General features: G+C 44.9%; 1 protein-coding gene across 1 annotated transcript in view; it reads left to right on the top strand.

The window, feature by feature from the left end:
* SIDT2 (SID1 transmembrane family member 2) overlaps window positions 1-15,812 on the top strand; it is a 111,086-nt gene that overhangs the window by 42,528 nt on the left and 52,746 nt on the right. The window contains exon 6 of the mRNA XM_077456983.1: window positions 7,154-7,255. Within this exon, the coding sequence (XP_077313109.1) occupies window positions 7,154-7,255 (102 nt within the window). The remainder of the gene's footprint in view (window positions 1-7,153; window positions 7,256-15,812) is intronic.

The following is a 15,812-nucleotide window of genomic DNA, read 5'->3' on the forward strand; positions in this document are numbered from 1 at the left end:
GTACATGCACCAATGACGTTGGCGCAAGCGTATATGGTAAATGTCTCCTAAACCATGCAGGTTTAGGAGATATTTACAGTACCCACAGGTAAGCCTCATGGCTTACCTGTAGGTACAAGTAGTGTAACTAGGTTTACAACCACTTTAATAACAGCATGCAATGTCAGGCTGCGGTTTTCAAAGCAAGCAAAGTCCTTTTTTGTATTAAAGAGGTTGTAAACTTTTGTGAGAAAAAATAACTGTAAGACAAAGGCATAATGAGCTAGTATGCATCGCATACTAGCTCATTATGAAATACTTGCCTCAGAACAAAGCTCCCCAGCTACTCCCACACACCACCTGAGACAGCGGACATCTTCCCCCATGGTTTCTTCCGGGTTTGCGGGCTCTGGAGCTGCTATGATGTCACTCCTGTGCATGCGCGCAGGACCTGCCATTTACGGCACAGGCTCTGAAGCTCCACAACAGTAAGCCAGACCTTCAGAGCGCATGCGCCGATGATGTCATCTGCTTCATGCACTCTGAATATCTCCTAAACTGTTTAGGAGATATTCACAGTAGCTACAGGTACGCCTTATAGTCTTACCTGTAGGTTCAAGTCAAAAAGACTCCAGAGAGAGAGAGGTAATTTTGCTCCTGTACGAATTTATTATTATTATGACCTCATCTGGAATATGCAGTACAATTTTGGGCATCCATTCCCAAAAAGTATATCGGGGGAACTGGAAAAAGTGCAGAGAAGGGCAACCAAACTGATAAGATGTAAGGAGCTCAGCTATGAGGAAAGATTAGAGGAACTGACTTTATTCTCTCTTGAGAAGAGGAAAATAAGGGGGCTATGATCAACATGTACAAATACGTAAGTGGTTCATATAGTGAACTTGGTGTTGAGTTACTGAGGTCATCACAGAGGACAAGGTGGGCTCTTTATGTCTAGAGGAAAAGAGATTTCATCTCCAAATACGGAAAGGCTTCTTCACAGTAAGAGCTGTGAAAATGTTTAATAGACTCCCACAAGAGCTTCTTTTTGCTGGCTCAATAGCATGCTTTAAAAAAGGCCTGAATGTACATAATATAACTGGACATTTAACATTGAAAATTAAAGTTGATCGGTATACTGTAGATTGGATATAGTTTAGTGTCGCTTCAACTTTAATGTTTTCCTAAACATGTCGGTGTAGAGACTGGGCTTTGCAGAAGTCAACAATGCTCTTATAGGCAGGATAAATCGTTCTCTACTGAGGCTTACAATGTAATTCTATTAGGTGACTACATATTGTTAGATCTGTGTGTTGTGTTTATTTTTATTTTTTGCTGGAATCGGCTGTTTTTCAGAACCTGGTTCCATAGACACAAGGGTGGTGGGAGTCTGGCCTGCAACATCAGTTTAAAGGAATTCCTCATCTATACCTCTGTACCAAATTATTATTCCATCTAGCTTTCTCATCCATGCAAACAGTGCTCTCCTGACTGCTGCATGAATGACACAGCACTGCAGGGCCGTGTGAGCTTTCTTTTTGTATGAATGAGCGATCAACATGGTCATGTTATGTTATACACAAGTACAAGCAGCCATGATAGACACACAGAGAGCCACAGCTCTGAGTGATCCTTCACTTCTATTATTGAGTGAGCAGCGCTGCTTGTTCTTTCATAATAGTAAAAAATGTATAATGTATCTGCAGGCTTGTACACACACTGGCACATACCTTACGAAGAGCCAAACTGATCTTTTACTATTCTGAACGAACAAGCAGCTAGGGGTGCGGTACTCCGTGCTGACTGTGCCTCCTCCCACCCCACAAGATGCCCATAATTGGGGCGCTTCAAAAGAGGATGGAGCAGCCAACATATAAAGATGTTTTTAGGGGACAATGGAGACACTGATCAGAACAGGACCAAATGCTGTATGCATGTTCCCCAGAGACGTTAAAAACATAAAAAGATAGTTCCCCTTTCAGATCACCATACACGTTACAATCTATTTGTGCAATCTGCCACCTATAAAATGCAAGGACTTATCTGATTGGATACAGATTGATTGGATAAAATTGGTACAGTAAGTCTTCGTATTACATAATTTTGATAAATCACATAAAAAAAGTTAATTGTACAAACATTGTACAGTTGGTTAACGTGTGTGGTGACTGTTAGAACTTCTGTCAGGTTTCTGTTGTTGTCTGTATGCCCATTTCGTTCTAGTGGCCACATGGGAGATGAGGGATAGTTGAAAAGAAGAATAAATGAATGTACTGTTTCTTAGCAGCACAGGCATAACTGGGTAAAATACAGAAACAAGTTGGGTGAAATCAGAATAATAGTTTGCAGTGCAATGTCCAAAAATTCCAAGAAATGGGACAGGTTAGAAGGGAAATCCTGGCAGTACTTTGAAAGCTGTTAAGATTCTGACTTGTTTAGTTGCAGACACTGTGGAGTCATTTGTCCTCAATGTTCACAGCAGAAACACTACAGAAGTCTTCTCCAAGTCATTATGTCAGTAGGTCATCTCACCATGCTACCCTTCCATGCAATCAGTAGCTTTCCAGCATTCTAATCTCTAATGTAAAAACATAGCAGTTACTGTGGGAGGGGAGTTGGGCTGCTAAGAGAATGACTTGAGGGACTTTAGTGTTCCTGTTATGAATTTTGAGGATAAATTGCTCCATAGTGCCTGCAGTTACAGAGGTAAGTGAAGGGTTGTTTTAAATTTAAATTTACTGCTTGTAAAATATGTATAAATATTTGCAAGTCCATAGCCTGACAACAGCTAAAATTTGAATTTGACAATATATTTCATAAAACAGACATGTTTACATACACAGCGGCTAGCATCACAATGCTGCAATCAGACTTTGATCCTACTTTTAGACCCCATATACACTAGACAACTTTTGTTGTCCGATTTCCTTTAGATTTACCATAGCATGTAGTGGAAGGGCCTGCCTGATTGCATACAAATTAAAACTCTAAAGCTCCATACACACTATTCGATTTTATGCAGATTTTTGTCTTCAGATTTACCAAAACAATATAATATGAGGTCAAACCGTAAGAGTTTAAATTTGTATGCAATTAGGCAGGCCCCTTGCACTACATTATTTTGGTAAATCTGAAGACAAAAATTTGCAGAAAATCTAATAGTGTGTATTGGGCTTTAGTGTGATTATGTGATGCTACTTGGATGTGGTTTGCATGTTCTATGGGGCCAGAATCATGCTAGAATCGCATCAAAGTAGCACAGGAGCCTTTTTTTCTAAAATTGTGCTGCACTGCATTGATGTGAACAGGCACCATTTAAAACAATGCATTGGCAGCATTAAATTAAAAAGTTAGATTGGTTTCTCAATGACATGCATACCAAAGATTTTGGCTCTAAGCTGCCATGTATTCAAATATGAATACCTTGGTGCTGTAATGAAACCTATATCCCTTTAGAACAAAAATGTTGAAATGTTAAGTGCCCCATGTTATAGTGCATGTACTCATCAAAATTCACTAAGAGACAATCCTCTTTAATAACAACTCCAGGAGATCTTTCTTCACATACAGCGGGTAAATGAAGTATTGAACACATCACAATTTTTCTGTAGGCTCATAAATGAAGTTATGTTTAATAAAATAGAATGATGCAGGGAAAAAAATATTGAACACGTGAAGAAAGGGAGGTGCAAAAAGGCATGGAAAGCCAAGACACCAACTGAAATCTATCAGTAATTAAAAGCAATCCTGCTCCTTGTCAGTACAAATTAATATTAGCTGGTAAACTCCCAACTGATGGCCTATGAAAAAGGTGTTTGATTACCAAGGTTTCACACAAGAAACATCCCATGGTGGTTAAAAACAAAGAGCTCTCTCAAGACCTTTGCAACTTTATTGTTGCAAACCATACTGATGGCATTGGTTACATAAGGATTTTTAAACTTCTGAATGTTCCCCCTGAGCACTGTATGGGCCATAACCCGGAAGTGGAAAGAACATAATTTCACCATAAACTGGCTATGACCAGGTGCTTCTCGCAAGATTTCTGACAGAGGAGTGAAAAGCATCATCAGAAGAGTTGTCCAAGAGCCAAGTATGGTTATGGAGAGCTTCAGAAAGACGTGGAATTAGCAGGTACGATTGATTTAAAGAAAACAATAAGTAATGCACGCACCCGCCAAGGCCTGTATGCGTGCTCACCACATAAGACTCCATTGCTGAAGAACAAGCATGTTGAAGCTCAGTTTAAAGTTTGCTGCACAACATTTAGACAAGCCTCTGAAATACTAGGAAAATATATTCTGGTCAGATGAGACCAAAATGGAACTCTTTGGATGCCATAATACACACGGTTTGGAGGTCAAATGGCACTGCACATCAGCCCCAAAAACACCCCCATACCAACAGTAAAGTTTGAAGGTGGGAACATTATGGTGTGGGGCTGTTCTTAAGCATACGGTACTGGCAAACTTCATGTCATTGAAGGAAGGATAAATGGAAAAAATGTACCAAGACATTCTTGATAAAAATCTGCTGCCATCTACCAGGATGGTGAAGATTAAATGAGGGTGGACTTTTTCAGCAAGACCACAATCCCAAACACAAAGCCGAGGAAACTCAATTGGTTTTAAAGAAAGAAAATAAAGCTGCCAGAATAGCCCAGCCAATCACCTAACTTGAACCCAATAGAAAATCTATGGAAAGAAGCAAAGATCAGAGTTCACAGAAGACGTCCCCAGAACCTTCAAGATTTGAAGTCTGTTTGTGTGGAAGAATGGGCGAAAATCACACCTGAGCAATGCATGCAACTAGTTTCTCCATACAGGAGGCATTTGAAGCTGTCATTACCAGCAAAGGATTTTGAACAAAGTATTAAAGTGGTTGTATACCCTTACAACCAACTTTGACCTACAGGTAAGCCTAGATTAAGGCTTACCTGTAGGTCCAAGAAATATCTCCTAAACCTACACGGTGTCTATGCGCAGGCGCACTGAGCGCGCCGCTGTCAATGGCGATATGCCGCGAGTGGCTGCTCCCGTGCGCATGTGTGGGAGTGACATCATCTCGGCTTTGCCGAATGACAGCGGCGGAGCAGCGAGACCCACCGAGAAGATGGATGCTCCGGACTACAGGGGACAGCGGCGACTTCGCTGGCTCCTGTGTGCATAGTAGTCCATAGTAGTCCATTATGCTTTACCTTTGCAGGGAATCAAAGAGGAAGTAAACTCATCAGTAAATTCTCTTTAAATAGATTTCAGTTAGTGCGTTGAATATATTTTTCCCCGCGTCATTCCATTTTACACATAACCTAATTTCTGAACTTATTTATATTGGTTTGTTTGTATGGATTGCATGGGTTGTTGCCAACATGTGATGAAAAATTCAGGTCAACAGCACCTTTTTAGAAATATATTTACTAAAATGATGATATGGTCAATAATTTCACCTGCTGTATACTGTAATTCTGCTATACTACAGACAGACCTTTTAAAATAAGCACTTGAAAATGCCTATATGTATGCTCCATACTTTGTAGATTTCCCTGGGTATCCCAAAGCCCTGAATACTCAAATATGAAAATAAAGACCTCAAACGCCCTGCCTTCACTTGACACTTGCTGTTGGTCAATCACTATAGTGTTTGACCAACAGCAAGTTGAGATATAGTTGACATCCTTCCGAGCCATTAATGAAGTGTGATGGATTGCCTTCAGTTCCTGAAATTTCTGTTTTGTGTTCGAGAGCTCTGTGGGGCTCCTATGGTGTTTGGCAAGGTATGTGATCATACATGTAGGTATTTTCTTCCTACAGTTTAATGATGGAATGTGTTAGCCCTTGTACACACGGTCGGAGATTCCGACGGAATGTGTCCTATCAGACCGTTTTTGTTCGATAATCCAACTGTGTGTGGTCTCCATCGGACTGTTTCCGTCGGAGTATCCGACGGACCAAGTTTTTCAACTTGTCCGTAAAATTTTCTGACAAAATGCTCCGATCGGACATACTCCGATCATGTGTAGCCTACTCCGACGAACAAAGTGCCACGCATGCTCAGATCAAATTCCTAGACCAAAGCTATTGGCTACTAGCCTGAACGTAGTCCCGTCGTAACGAAATAACGTCATCACATTATGTACAATCGGATTTTGCGACCACTTTGTCCGACCGTGTGTATGCAACAGTTTTGGACAAAATCCAACGGATTTGGTTGTCAGAATGTCCGACTGTGTGTACAAGGGCTAAGAGGAACCCTATCTTTTGTAAAGCATACAGTTGTTTTGTCTTTGCGGCACCCCTGGTGTCTCTACTCTAGCAAATATTATGCTTTTGCGCCAGCATAGGAAACCTTGGGTTCCTTCTTTTTAAAGGCTCTGATGAGAGAAGCCTGTTGGTTGTCATTGACCCTTCTTGAACAGCCCAGTCTGACATTTTGTTAAGACAAATTCTTCCTTTAAAACAAGCAGTTTTGTTGTGAAGTCTCTTTAGCTAAGCCACAGGGCTGTGGGAATCCTGTGGTGTGTGTTGCATGTTAAGTAGCAAATAAAATCAACTCAAAACAGAGATGGTTTCATTTTTTTAACCTCCAAATCAAAAACAATAGTAATATTACTTTACTTATTTTAAGAATCAACACTGTTGACTTTTACATATTATTGATAGTGATGAAGGCAGGCATCCCTTTGGTGCTAGCCTCATTCCAAGTCCCAAAACCCATTTTTTTTTCTTTAATAATTTACTTTATTGATTTGTTTAAAGCTTTAATTTGATATCAATGTAGATGCCTGGTCTTGATGGTTGCAAGTTTGTAGCATCTCTCACCATAGTCAGCTTAACCTGTAAATAAAGGTGATTCATCGTTTTTGAATAGCAGTGTAGTGAGGTTTATGATTACATTTCTGCAATACAGAAACATGTAATTATATAGATATGCTATATTACACAGAGCTGGAATACATAGGCTATTGAGGCTCTTGAACTAGAAGAAATGGGTTTGTTCCCCTTCAAAATAAATATGGAACATAGTGTACATTATGAGAGCTTTCAGGTTTTCATGAAGTAAAAGGTCTTATAATTTATGAAACTTTTGTTTTTATTATTATTACTATTATTATTATTATTATTATTAGACATGTCTTTTTCTGTTCCTCACCCCTTTTACTTTGGTTTCTTTGCAGTATTTTAAATACGTGTTTCCTGTGGATGTGGACTCTGTGATTGTAAAGGTTTCTTCTCCGACTGCCTTCCCCTGTTCTGTCATCTCTGTTCAAGATATTTTGGTGGGTACATACGACAACAAGTTGTTTGAGAGCATATTAAATCATTCATTTAAAAAGAAAGGTGTCTTTGGAGCAATATGACCCCGAACAATTTGTCACAAAAGAAATATGTAGGGCTGCACTTGTTAACCACTTTTTAAAAAGGCTTGATGCCTGACTGCCACGCTAATCCTATGATTCAATACTTTTCAAGTCACTAGGCCAGAATAAGTATACTGATTAGCAGTGTTGACTTTAATTGCTTTAAAACTTGCCCGGGATTAGTGAATCAGGAAGTATAGAATCCATAGGCAGTCTATGTATTTCTGTTGCCATTAGTCTCTTGCAAAGAGAACTTGTCACAACTGAGTATGCTATGTTAAATAATAATTGAGCAAACTTTATATTTAACCCCTATTTTTAGGTTTAATTGTTATTTACTTTAACTTATTGACAGTCCAATTCCTTTTATAATTTCTACACTTTTCTAATTCTTAGAAGATCTGAGCCTTGTAGGGGATTATATGCCTCTTAAAGTGTCTCTAAAGGCATTTTTTTCCTGAAATAAAGAAGAGGTTTATACTTAATCTTTGCAGCAATTTTACACAGAGTGCCCCCTTTCCATTTCTTTAGTGTTTTCTTCTTGGCTCTCTCTGCATCTTCTTCCTGTGCATGCTCCCAAGTCGGACTGTGTGTGTGTGTCCATAGACAGACGCACATAGCGCTACTCAGCCATGCCCCCTGCTCCCTCTTCACAGGATTTGACTGAAAGCAGCAGGAGCCTTTGATTTCTGCTGCTGCCAGTGAAGCCTGTGAATTAGGGAAGATTTTATGTCAGCTGTCCCTCCTCTCCCCTGAAGCCCCTGCTCGGAGCCGATCACCTGACTTGTCTAGAGCACCCCAGAAAATAGAGAAGTATATGCATCTTCCTTCTACAGGGTAGGATAGGTGTTAGGCAGGCGAATACACAATTCATTTTTTTTTTTTCTTCCCTTTTAACCATGTTGAATTAAAAAGAAATGAAACCAAATCTCCCATCCACTCATTCGATGTGTATGGGGGAATCACTCCTGCTGGGCTGTTGTATGCTGATCAGTGTTGCCAGCTATAGCTGGGGGCACTGATCTTTTGGGGGGAAAAAACAAAAAAAACAGACTGGTTGTACACCAATAGATCGACTTGTGTACAACCAGCTGGCTCAAACATGGATCAAAATTCACCCGGTTGCTGCTGAACCAGCCGAATTTCGATCCATGTATCGCTGGCTTTAAAATGGGGTTGGGAGCAGATTTTAGATTTAATAGTTATAGCCTGGAATTCCACTTAAATAATTCTGCAGTCCACAATAACATCTGAGTCGCGCGGGGGGTATTTAACAGACCAAAGGTGAGCAAAGAGAAGTTAATTATTTGAGTTTGTATACACTTTGACTAATGTGCTCTTAAGCAGTGCAGGAGTTAGGAGACATTACCATTAGAGTGTGTAGTTACTGACAGTAGTTGCTGGTGACTTTTTAGCATATTGGGGGAAGTGGTGGTAAAGGAATTGCACACGGTTCACGCCAAACCATACAAATGAATGGTCTGCCGTGCCTGCGTTTCCATAAAGGAAAGTTGCATTCATCTTTTCAAAAAGCGCCCATTGGGAAATAGTATGGTCTTTTTGACCATGCAATTTCCTTCGGTTCCGGCAAACGCGATGTGTGTTAAGATGCGTGGGGCAGCCCTGCACATCTCCTAAGAGCAGCGTATTTTCATTGCGGGAATCGCTGCAATTTCCACAGCCGCACACATGCATGGGTCTGAACCTTGCATGAGGCACTGGAGAGTGACAAACACAAAGAAGACTGGTTACATTTAGTATTTTGTTATTATAAGAGGTTTCTTTTAGGCTCCATTCACACCAATGTGTTTTTTCCAAAAATGTCCTTCAGGACTGCACCCGAGAGGGATCATGGCTCCTCCCACAACCAGAAACACCTCCTCATCCAAAGCTTTAATAGGAGGCCTCCACGCAGTTTCCTTCAGGTTTTTTATTTTTTTGATTGTTTCCTCCAGCCAGAGGAACACCTCTGGTGGGAGCCATGATCAATCGGGGCTATCCTGGGAGACGAAAGGTTCTCACTTGTCCTTTTTTTTTTCTTAATCTGCAGGAGATGTGATCCTCCCACTTGCTTGATGGTCCCATGGGCTCCCTCTCCCCCTTATGTGCTTGGGGAGAGGCTGTACTCCCTGGGAGTGCTGCCCAGTTTTCTTTGCAAATGGGTGGTTTGCGGAGGCCCCCTCTTGCCGCTCGCATCGTGGGACAGCAGTGGTGTAGGGCTGGGCAGCCACCATTGTTCTGGTGGCCAGGGAGTACTGCCTGTGTAGTGCACAGAAGGAGGCAGCACTTCCAGGTCGGGCATATGACGTCAATTCTGGCCGCAAAGTGCAGGGGTAGAGGGCAGGGTCACCTGGTGCCTTTTTAAGCTTCTGGTTCCCAGTCAGCACAGTGGCGGTTTTAAATCCAGGAATCAGCTTTTCTTCAGCCACGTGACAGCAGTGCGCTCTGCAATGGAGGAAAGTGCAGCAGCTAAGGGGGAAGCCAAGGCACAAGCAAGGCTAAAGTAAGGGACAGTATTCCTTTCTTACTGTGGCCTTTTCTCCTATGGGTTATCCCCCCCCCCCCCCCCCACACCTGGGAGGTAGTTCTACCTGGTTAAGCGAATCCTGAACAAAGCCTCTTTGTGCTGATTGTATCTTGGATTTAGTGAGGGAGGAGTCTCCATCCATTTGTGGCGATCTGGTTACAACCATTAAGTATGAGCTCAAACCTGAGAGAAGAGCCAGGATCCTCAGGGGAACCCAAGGCTCCGCAGCCGTTATTGGAGTCTCATGGGGCTGCTCTGATACAGGTGGGAGGTCCAGCCTCCCAGGATACTTTTCAAGGACCTGCTCAAGAGGGGACAGATTCTGAGGAAGAGGAAAATCAGGCAGAAGCCACCTCTAAGTACAAGATGTCCCTGGAAGAGGGGGACTCCTGAAAGTAATCCACGCTACCTTGGGGATAGAGGAGGAGAAGGCACTCTCTCTGCACAAACCGCATGTACGCAGGTCTAGGAGACCCCAAAGGCCGCACTTTTCCGGTCCATTCAATCATCACAGACATGATTAAGAAAGAATGGCTGAAGCCAGAAAGGAAGCCATTCTTTTCTCGGGCCCACAAAAGAAGATTCCCATTTGAGGAAAATCCTGACTCCATCAGGAACAAGGTCCCAAAACTTGGTTCCGCTTCCTCGCAGATTTCAAAGTCAACTGACCTTACTTTTGAAGATATGGGCACGCTAAAGGAGCCCATGGATAAGAGGATGGCCCTACTCCTTAAAAGAGCCTGGCAATCGGTTATGATCAATTTAAAGCCGGCAATGGCAACAACATGTGTTGCTAGAAATTTAGAGCACTGGATTATCCAGATGAAATCCCATATTACTGTGGATTCCGCGAAACAGGAGATTTTGGACTTCTTTACAACCTTATCTGCAACAGTGTCATACATTGCGGATGCTTCAGCAGAGACCATGCGTATGTCTGCTAGGTCCACAGCGTTAACAAACTCTGCTAGGAGGGCCTTCTGGCTAAAATCCTGACCCCGAGATGCAGCATAAAAAAAACAGGCTGTGTAGCATCCCCTTTTGCAAGGGATTTGCCGTTTTGGTTCAGAACTAGAATCCATTCTTGACCGCACAGCCCATAAGAAGAAATTTGTTTCCAGTCAAGAAAAAGAAGGTGAAACAAAGAAAAAAGGAATGCGAGATATCACAAACACTAAAGTGGCTAATTGGAGGATATCTCGGATATAACCAGGTCAACATGGTGCCATCATCCTTAGTAAGTAGCTATAACGAGAAAGGACTGGATGGGGACTTTAGGATTTTAAAGGCACCAGTAATAAATTTGAAAGGAGTTTCTTTCTAAACAATCAATATTGGTTTTATATAAATGTATTAAAAAAATAGAAAATCATACAGATAGAAAGATTAAAAAGACTGTTAGACATAGGAAAAGGATCTATACACATAGGACAACTGCATCAGTGTACATATCAAGGTGCAAATATTACAAAGATTCCATATCTATACAGGGGAACTAATCACCCACAGTAGAACCAAGATAGGTCAGTAGATATTATGAAAAACTGATGCAGGATCCAAGGGAAATGCCCGACATGTTTCGCGTTCTTACGGACAACGCTTCTTCTGGGGCGTGATTAAAATTATTTATATACCCAAAACCATCCGTAGGTGGCGCTAAAGGCACACGCATAGATGCTGGCAGTGTACTGCAATGATTAGTTCGTATGAATAAAGCAGTTCTAGTAAAACAGTCTAGTCCATACGGGGAAAGTGGGGAGGAAAAATGCTGATGTCCCCGCTCACCTAGTATCCTGTTGCCATGCAGTGGAATAGAGCTGCATAGATGGCATCTTCTATATGTATCAGTGTGGAATATCCACCATGCTGCACATGTGACTGCAGGCAGAGTGATGAGACCTCTCAGTTTTTCATCATAATATCTACTGACCTATCTTGGTTCTACTGTGGGTGATTAGTTCCCCTGTATAGATATGGAATCTTTGTAATATTTGCACCTTGATATGTACACTGATGCAGTTGTCCTATGTGTATAGATCCTTTTCCTATGTCTAACAGTCTTTTTTAATCTTTCTATCTGTATGATTTTCTATTTTTTGAATAAATTTATATAAAACCAATATTGATTGTTTAGAAAGAAACTCCTTTCAAATTTATTACTGGTGCCTTTAAAATCCTAAAGTCCCCATCCAGTCCTTTCTCGTTTAAGAAAAAGAAGGTGCAGGCATGTGTTTTTTTTTTCGGCCTCAGAAAGGGCAGCAGGAAGGTAAAAGGAAGCCATGGTCTTTCCAAAAGCCCAAAGGTAGGAGTGGAATGCTCTTCAATCTCCTGTGACTTACGGAAAGTCGCTGTGACTCCTTCCTCCCAGTCGGAGGAAGACTCCAGGAGTTTTTCGCAGAGGAGAGGCATTACACCAAACCAGTTTATTGTAAACATGCTCTCCCAGGGGTATGTGATCGAATTCACGGAAGAACCTCCAATAAGATTTTTGGTGAGCCCCAAGGGATCCAGCCAAGGCTCTCCCCATGAAATCCCTAATTCATTAACTGAGATCAGAGAGTCATTGTTCCGTTCCCTACAAGGGAGTTCTTCCAGGGTTTCTACTCGCATGTGTTCCTCATTCAGAAACCCTCAGGAAAGTTCCATCTCATCCTAAATCTCAAGGTGCTAAATCACTCGGTAGAGTACAGAAGATTTCGGATGAATTCCATCTTCTCAGTCAAAAACCTCCTGTACCAAGGGTGTTACATGGCATCAATAGAAATACAGAATGCCTGCCTCTCCATACCAATTGCCGCCAGGTCCCAAAAATATCTGAGGTTGGCATTGAAGGTAGGGAAGAAGGTGTTACACCTGCAGTTCAGAGCACTCCCATTTGGTCTGTCATTGGCCCCAAGAGTTTTCACGAAGGTAATGGCAGAAGCATTGGCACCTTTTCATCTAGAAGGAAGCTCTGTGATTTCTTATCTGGACGATCTGCTGTTTTTCACTCAGACCAGAGAATGCTTCAGCAGAACTTGGTCAGAGCTCTTGCTCACCTAGAGTCCATAGGATGGATCTTAAACCTCAAGGAGTCCAATGTAGTCCCCCTAGCAGGAGGCGTTCTTCTTGGGTTACCGAAACAACTCGGTGGAGCAAAAGAGTTTTCTTCCCAAAGAAAAGGAGAAAAAGCTGGTGGAAGTAGTTGTTGCAGTCCAGTCAGTTCCTGTCCATCAAGAAGATCATGTCAGCATTGGAACCTTGACCTCTTCCATACCTGCAATCCAGTGGGCAAGACTTCATTTCAGACCCCTACAAAGCTTCTTGTTAAAGGTCTGGGATCACCAGCAAGATTCGCTGGACTCGCTAATGAAGGTCCCCACCCTGGTGAAAAGGAGAACCAGACAAGGTTTTTAGCAGGTCTGTTATGGTCCTTCTCGGTCCAAGTAAGGTTAACAATGGATTCCAGCTCCTGGGGTTGGGGAGGGGGGGTGGGCAGGGGGCCTCACATGAGCTCTCGCTGGGCTCGGGGCTCATGGTCGACAAGAGAAGCAGTAAGATCCTCAAATTGGAGGAGACTAAAAGCAATAGAAATGGCCTTGCTGGCATTTGCCGGAGAAGTTCAAGGATTTCACTTAGGCCGCGTACACACGGGCGGACTGTTCGCCCAACCTTGTCCGCTGAACAGTGTTTGGGCGGACAGTCCGCTCGTGTGTGGGCTTTCAGCGGACAGTTTCAGCGGACAGTTGGACGGACAAAGTCTTTCGGAAATTCCGAAAAACTGTCCGCTGAAACTGTGTTTGAGCGAACAGTCCGCCCGTGTGTGGGCCTGTCCGCTGTACTTTCGAAATGAGCGGACTGTTCCCGCTCGGAAAGTCCGCCCATTTCGAGCGCGTGTACAGGTAGGCGGGGCCCGCGAGGGAGACGTCGCGGGCTCCGCCGCCTGGAATGGGCTTAAAGGGGAACCCCAACGCCGAAAAAAATCGGCGTGGGGGTTCCCCCAAAGTCCACACCAGACCCTTGTCCGAGCACGCTACCCGGCCGGCCAGGAAAGGGGGGCGAGCGAGCGCGCCCCCCCTCCTGAGCCGTACCAGGCCACGTGCCCTCAACATGGGGGGGTGCCTTGGGGAAGGGGGGGCCGCGCGGCCCCCCCACCCCAAAGCACCTTGTCCCCATGTTGATGAGGACAAGGGCCTCTTCCCGACAACCCTGGCCGTTGGTTGTCGGGGTCTGCGGGCGGGGGGCTTATCGGAATCCGGGAGTCCCCTTTAAGAAGGGGGCCCCCGGATACCGGCCCCCCACCCTATGTGAATGAGTATGGGGTACAATGTACCCCTACCCATTCACCTGTGAAATAAAGTACAAAAAAAAACACAACACACGGAAAAAATATTTTATTGCACAGCTCCGGGGGTCTTCCGTCTTCGGGGGTCTTCTCGCCGGACTCCTCCGCTATCTGTGTGTAGCTCTTTTACTAGCGGAGGAGTCCGGCTTTCTTCCTCCCCGCCGCCGGCCTCTTCTCCCGACTTCGGGGGTCTTGTCCCCCTCTTCGGTTCTTCTGCCGGGCCACCGCGCCTTCTTGTAGCTCTTTTGCAGGCGGTGGCCCGGTCTTCTGTCGCCGCTGCCTTCCGTTCTTCTGTCGCCGCCTTCGGTTCTTCTGCCGGGCCACCGCGCCTTCTTGTAGCTCTTTTACAGGCGGTGGCCCGGTCTTCTGTCGCCGCTGTCGTCGCCGCCGCCGCCTTCCGTTCTTGTTCTTGTTCTTCTTCTTCTTCTCCTGGAGATGTTGACTCGACGAGCTCTCCGGCCGGAATGCCAGAGCCGCGCTGTGCGGTCACTTATATAGTGACAATGGGGCGGTGTCACATGGTATATGTCACATGGGTTGGTCACATGGTGACCCCGCCCCCTTACGATGTCATAGTCCCCATGTGACATCAACCCATGTGACCAACCCATGTGACATATACCATGTGACACCGCCCCATTGTCACTATATAAGTGACCGCACAGCGCGGCTCTGGCATTCCGGCCGGAGAGCTCGTCGAGTCAACATCTCCAGGAGAAGAAGAAGAAGAACAAGAAGAAGAACAAGAACGGAAGGCGGCGGCGGCGGCGGCGGCGACGACAGCGGCGACAGAAGACCGGGCCACCGCCTGTAAAAGAGCTACAAGAAGGCGCGGTGGCCCGGCAGAAGAACCGAAGGCGGCGACAGAAGAACGGAAGGCAGCGGCGACAGAAGACCGGGCCACCGCCTGCAAAAGAGCTACAAGAAGGCGCGGTGGCCCGGCAGAAGAACCGAAGAGGGGGACAAGACCCCCGAAGTCGGGAGAAGAGGCCGGCGGCGGGGAGGAAGAAAGCCGGACTCCTCCGCTAGTAAAAGAGCTACACACAGATAGCGGAGGAGTCCGGCGAGAAGACCCCCGAAGACGGAAGACCCCCGGAGCTGTGCAATAAAATATTTTTTCCGTGTGTTGTGTTTTTTTTTTGTACTTTATTTCACAGGTGAATGGGTAGGGGTACATTGTACCCCATACTCATTCACATAGGGTGGGGGGCCGGTATCCGGGGGCCCCCTTCTTAAAGGGGACTCCCGGATTCCGATAAGCCCCCCGCCCGCAGACCCCGACAACCAACGGCCAGGGTTGTCGGGAAGAGGCCCTTGTCCTCATCAACATGGGGACAAGGTGCTTTGGGGTGGGGGGGCCGCGCGGCCCCCCCTTCCCCAAGGCACCCCCCCATGTTGAGGGCACGCGGCCTGGTACGGCTCAGGAGGGGGGGCGCGCTCGCTCGCCCCCCTTTCCTGGCCGGCCGGGTAGCGTGCTCGGACAAGGGTCTGGTGTGGACTTTGGGGGAACCCCCACGCCGATTTTTTTCGGCGTTGGGGTTCCCCTTTAAGCCCATTCCAGGCGGCGGAGCCCGCGACGTCTCCTTCGCGGGCCCCGCCTACCTGTACACGCGCTCGAAATGGGC

This window comes from Lithobates pipiens, unplaced genomic scaffold (assembly GCF_037356315.1).
Source record: "Lithobates pipiens isolate NorthernLeopardFrog02 unplaced genomic scaffold, aLitPip1_a1.2 Scaffold_27, whole genome shotgun sequence".
Taxonomy (NCBI): Eukaryota; Metazoa; Chordata; class Amphibia; order Anura; family Ranidae; genus Lithobates; species Lithobates pipiens.